Source organism: Watersipora subatra, chromosome 10 (assembly GCF_963576615.1).
Source record: "Watersipora subatra chromosome 10, tzWatSuba1.1, whole genome shotgun sequence".
In the NCBI taxonomy this organism is placed as follows: domain Eukaryota; kingdom Metazoa; phylum Bryozoa; class Gymnolaemata; order Cheilostomatida; family Watersiporidae; genus Watersipora; species Watersipora subatra.
Genome location: NC_088717.1, coordinates 13,509,500 through 13,515,499, shown reverse-complemented (window position 1 = coordinate 13,515,499; position 6,000 = coordinate 13,509,500). Strand labels below are relative to the sequence as shown.

General features: G+C 38.2%; 1 protein-coding gene across 3 annotated transcripts in view; it reads right to left on the bottom strand.

Moving 5' to 3' along the window:
* Positions 1 to 288: 288 nt before the first annotated feature.
* Positions 289 to 6,000, bottom strand: part of LOC137405990 (zinc finger protein 708-like) — a 30,398-nt gene continuing 24,686 nt past the window's right edge. For all 3 annotated transcript variants that reach the window (XM_068092486.1, XM_068092483.1, XM_068092484.1), the window contains exons 12-16: positions 5,657 to 5,840; positions 5,028 to 5,165; positions 2,921 to 3,044; positions 1,699 to 1,934; positions 289 to 942 (exon numbers count right to left, since the gene is read on the bottom strand). In XM_068092486.1, the coding sequence (XP_067948587.1) occupies positions 777 to 942; positions 1,699 to 1,934; positions 2,921 to 3,044; positions 5,028 to 5,165; positions 5,657 to 5,840 (848 nt within the window). In that variant the 3' untranslated portion in view covers positions 289 to 776. The remainder of the gene's footprint in view (positions 943 to 1,698; positions 1,935 to 2,920; positions 3,045 to 5,027; positions 5,166 to 5,656; positions 5,841 to 6,000) is intronic.

The window sequence follows — 6,000 nt, the reverse complement described above, 5'->3', positions numbered from 1 at the left end:
AAATGGCTGGCCGGGTTGAACGACGATGAAAATTCTGAAGGATTTTACACGTTTACCAACAATCTTAATTGATGGGACAACCGAGGGAAACCTGGCTGATGACGGACACCTCCTACCATTATGTTCAATGAGCTTACAATTGATAAGGAAGTCTTTTATACACTTACAGAAGTTAGGGGTACTGGTTTGAGGTCATTTGAACATGTCTGCTGCATATCAAATTTAATCTATTTAGTTTAATTTAATTACAGCAAATTTGATTTATATACCAATAAGGATTTCTTAGAAGATTTAACAAACTTTATTATTTTTAGCTAGGAAAAGTACACGAAGCTGCCAGAACAAATTCCTCGATACATGCAAATGATGAACTGTTTCAAACATTCAGATTTGTGGCATACTCGTGTTGTATTCTCCAGTACCAGAATGTTCAGTATACTCGTGTTGTATTCTACAGTAACAGAACGTTCAGCATACTCGTGTTGTATTCTACAGTAACAGAATTTTCAGTTGACAGTTTTGTATTCAAGTGAGTAAAAAATCTTCAATTTAGTTGTCTCAATTATAAAATAGACATGGAAAGTTGATATTCATTTCAAGACACGACTCTGAAGAAATTATATGGCTGGCGGTGATAGATATATAAATAATAGTGTGAAGATAGAATTCATAAATAATACATGTAGTTTAGAGTCAGGGAATATATGTGATGCGTTCGCAGAGTCTACCACATGTCACCTCCCTAACTACACCGAGTCTACAACTAATCACAGCAGTTACTGTGACTGAAGAGAGACCAGGGCTTCCACAGACTGGTTGTTGTCTCCCCCGACACTGATACCTGATGTGTAGTAAACTCCTGTAGCCTGTGAAAGCAGGATTTGCGATTCATCTAGATTAGTTGTGTCATTAACAGTAGTTGGTGTTTCATCTTCCGCAAGCCTACAGAACACAGGCTATGTCACTCACTGAATGTGAAATAAAAGCGGTGTGACTTTTACTATTCTCTCAAAATTACTTTAGAAAACTGAGTGTTTCATAAAGGTAAAGAAAACAGCTATTTGCAAAACCCCTGTTTGCCATAAAAAACTCACATAACTACCAGTCTTTAGAAAGATTAACAAAATCACTGACAATCACTTCATGAAAATCCCCTTGCCAGAAAGAATACCATCAGCCAGAAAGATTACCACCAGCCAGAAAGATTACCATCAGCCAAAAAGATTACCATCAGCCAGAAAGAATACCACCAGCCAGAAAGATTACCACCAGCCAGAAAGATTACCACCAGCCAGAAAGATTACCATCAGCCAGAAAGATTACCATCAGCCAGAAAGACTACCATCAGCCAGAAAGATTACCACCAGCCAGAAAGAATACCATCAGCCAGAAAGAATACCACCAGCCAGAAAGATTACCACCAGCCAGAAAGATTACCATCAGCCAGAAAGATTACCACCAGCCAGAAAGATTACCATCAGCCAGAAAGATTACCACCAGCCAGAAAGATTACCATCAGCCAGAAAGATTACCACCAGCCAGAAAGATTACCATCAGCCAGAAAGATTACCACCAGCCAGAAAGATTACCATCAGCCAGAAAGCTAATTACCATCAGCCAGAAAGCTAACCATCAGCCAGAAAAACTAGATAGCACTTGTTAAACAGTACACAGGATCAGTGATTCTATACAAGTTACCCAGAGGTCTGCAAGTCAGTATTCTGCAGTGCTGGAGCCTGTAATTCAGAACTCTGTAGTTCCGCTGCCCCCTGTAACTCAGTAGACTGGCCCTCCTCAGGCATGACGACAGCGACATACTGGTAGCCTGCAGGTGTCTCTACCATTACATACTGCGTATCATCGGAACGATTAGCTGGTGTAACAGCTGCCTGCAGGTCGACTAAGGTCGTCGAGCCATCATCATTTAGCACCGTCTGTAGGAGTACATCGAAATTGCTGAACAACTCAATTTATCAATTGCCGATCTGATGGATGAGTGTGTTTACTTGAACTAACTTTTGGTGTTACATGTATCTGCTTGCAATCTAGATATGATATGGGACTCACGAATGAAAAGTGTATAAGAATATATTGTGACATCACCAGACAGGTTACACTGATAGAATGGCAATCACATGGCAACCATACAAACTTATAATAAGTTTCCATACAGCGACAGCGTAGCGACACACCCTAAGATGGTGCAGCAATTCCTTCATGTAAACAGCCATGTCATTTTCATTTTGTCATGGTTCAGTGTCACAGTTTGGAAGCGAAACCCTCGGGCGATGCGACATCTTTGTGTCATGAAAACCGCCTCAGTGATCAACAGTGTAGTAATTGTGCACAGGTCTTGCTTTCCTGTTGCTCCATATGCCAAAATTTTTGTTGTTAAAATACTTTAATCTATCTGTTTTTACTTGAAAATGACAGAAAAGAAGGCTGCATAAACCAACCCCGAAATCGAAACATTCCATGACTACCCAATTAAGCACGACATTTAGAAAATCTTAGATGGTGAATGGCAAAAAAATTTCACATTTGTATTTAAAGATGTCGAAATTGGCAAACCAACACTAATTTTATTAAAACTCCAAGACGCTGTAAGACATCGCTTACGCTCATGAAATCTAACTATTACAAGCTGCTAAAAGACGCCAATAAAAAGGTAAAAAAATGTTAATACTATATTAAAAAGATAATAATAATTTTTATATCATACAAATACATTATAATTATATTCAATACAACCTTGACAAAGGCAGCGCACAACCATCATCCCACTTCAGTGCCCTATGAAAACACGATTGGCTTGTCGCCCGAGCGTAGCGCTGGGGCCTGGCACACCACCCCAGGCGTCGCAACACTACCCCTGTATGGATACTTGGTAATAATATCTAGGCTAGCCTGAGCCACTCACGTAAGTCTGTCCTCCAAAATTGATCTCTGTGGTGTTGAGACTGCCCAGCGCCTCAGCTGCACTCTGTTGAAGGGCAATCCTTTTTCTTTCCCTATAACTTGGCTTTCCAAGGTGCACTATGTCCCTACAACCAAACATGAATAACTGTGACATCCATTAAAACCGAAGTACCGCATACTTGCAAAGTACAGCAAACCTTAAAACACTAAACCTACCAAGGGCTGACTTAGAAATTTTCTTAAAAACACTTGCTTTTGACATATCAGTGTTAGAAGCAATAGAAGTGTGCATGTTCTTTTGTACTTGTGTTGCATTTGTGAAAGTCATCTTTGGAGCACACCACAATTTATGCAAGAGCAACAATACAACTGACAGCTTTATTTGAAAGCATTTTATGAATGCATTTGAATGCATTTATTTTTAACCATTTGACATTTGCACGCTGTTGGAAAAGTTAAAATTCCCAGCTTTTGTCCATACTAAGTTTGTTCCAATTGTTGACATGGTAAACTAGTGCTAGGCTGGTTGTTCCAAACAGCAGCCTTGTGTATTCATGCTTTCTGTACAATGTTTTGTACAACCTGCAGTTGTGTTGTGAAAGTTTAGCTGTCTGTAAACATGGATTGAAGTACCTGATACAATGATAATTGTATATGTAGATCTAAAATGAACCATAGCAAAACAGAGCTGTCACTTTATATCCCTTACTACCACAGAAATCAGTAGCTGAGCTGTTTTGAGTACCTGTTACGGCATCACATAAGCATGTCACAACTTCAGAGGTCCATGTTAATGACCAATCCATTAAATTATTTTCATTAAATTGTTGAACGCCTTATCCTCGATGATGTTTAGGTGAGCCATTCCAATCTGTTCTATAAGTTGTCAGAGTTTTTAAATAATTATCCCTTTGAGTTTATTATAAATTTCAACAGTAAATATGGCTAGCGCTGTTACATACCCTTAAGAGGACATTACATACTTTATGATTAGAGTACGTGCACAGAGAGTTCTTACACTTTCCATAAAAACTTCATATATGGTAGGTTAAAATATTTAAGTAGCTAGAGTTGATCAAGGTGAGTCTTCATGTAAGTCAGGTGTGGGATCATGATTAACTTAAAAACCTGTTGTACATAAAACTTATGTGAAAATATTACATTTCCAAAAGGAAATTGACAATATATAAACTATACAACTAATAAAATAACAAATATGTGGCTGACGATTGACCTGCTTTCTCACTAATTTGGAATAAAGATCGATTTTGATTGGTTTGTAAGTTTGTGGATACCATGGGGTTGGTCAATGCTAATAATAAGGAATTAAGAGTGTTACAAGTCATTAGAGCTTATAACTGAACACCGTTTTATTATTTTTTAATACAACGCTTGAGTATTAAATCTTAACGAAATATTTTTTAACTTTCTTGGTCTGAAATTGAACTTTTGTGCAAATTTGTTATACCTTGCTAAATATGCTATATAACTTAGTCATTACTTGTACTCATAGTCGAATAAAATACAGGTTAAGGGAGGCAAATCTTGAATTGATTTTAGCATAAATCAGGAGATGGGACAAGTTCTTGCTTTCAAAACTTGCAACACTCTCAGTGACACACAATCAGTTGACCTCACTGTGAAACAAATGTGTTCACAGACAACAATACAAACAAAGACAATACTGCAAGACTGTTGGAGCTATGAGAGAAAACTGCAAATTTGTCAGCAGTTTCTGTGAAAGAGAAGAGCACGCGCCAATCCCGATGTTTCTTAGGACAAATATGGTAAATGTACTTCTAGAATTTTATTACTGTTGAGATGTAACACTCGCCAACACCAAAAGTTACAAAAATTTGAGTAATGAAATGTGGAGAGACTCATACCATGAGCGATGAAATTGACTTCAAGCCTTGCCTTTGTGTGTATAAATAGGCAAACTAAGAATTTATAAAAAGGTAAAAAAGCAGTTCACCAAATTTACAATGAAAGCGCTGGAGGAGCGCAAAGTTTCATTCACTTTCCATGTGACCTCCACCTCTCGTCAAACCTTTGGGATGCATCTCTGAATAATGAAACACTAAAAGAGATATGGCTGTCTCGCTCACCTGTGCTGAGTTACATGATGAGGCTGTTTAAAGCGCTTCCCACAGAGGTTGCACGAGTAGTTCCTCTCATCTGTATGACGCAGTTTGTGCTTGCGCAGTCGCATCTCTGTCACTGTACGGAAGTCGCAGATATCACAGCTACAGCAGAAAACAGTCTTGTGAACAGATCGACCCAATAAAAACACTACAAGTAGATGTATGTATAACTTTCTATTGGCATTAATAATCATCCACAAAACAATGTTTTTCATTAGATACAAAAAAAATAAAAGGAGAGAAATTAGGAATTACCGAATGAGTTGAACAAAAATGTTTTAAAGTTAGTCTAATAGCATTTCGGAGTAGTTATGATAGTGAGTTGTATGTTGTAGCAACAGAAAGTTCATCAACTGAAACATACGACGGTGGATGTAGGTTTAAATGTTATGGGAATAAAAATGATGTTTGGCCACAAGCCCATCAAAAATCTACATACTTTTAATCCAGTAAAAACTTGCTATACTGGTAAATCACGTCATAACTGAACAATCATAAAGCATGTACTATCTGTGGCTTTGAAAAAATCATAAACCCAATGAGTAGAGATCAAAAAACAAGTGACCTAAGCAAGCGAAGGTGTGGGCACTCACGAGAACGCTGCCTCTCCAGTATGGTACATTGTGTGCATGCGCAAGGCCTGTTTAGACTTGAATGCCATATTGCAGAGCGGGCAGAGGTGATGCCGGCTCTCATCGTGCTTTATCATGTGCGCTCTCAGCCTCTGTTTCGTATAGCAGGTGTAGTCACAGTGTTGACAGTGCACATTCTTCTCTCCTACAGCAAAGACTGGGTGTTTATACAGGAGGCTCCAATAATTAAAACTTTCTTTCTATACGGCATATTTATTCAGAGTTGTACGCCGTCCTCATGGTACTGTCTAAATATACATACTTCGGCATTTAAAAATATTTGGAAATAAACATTTATCGCCTAT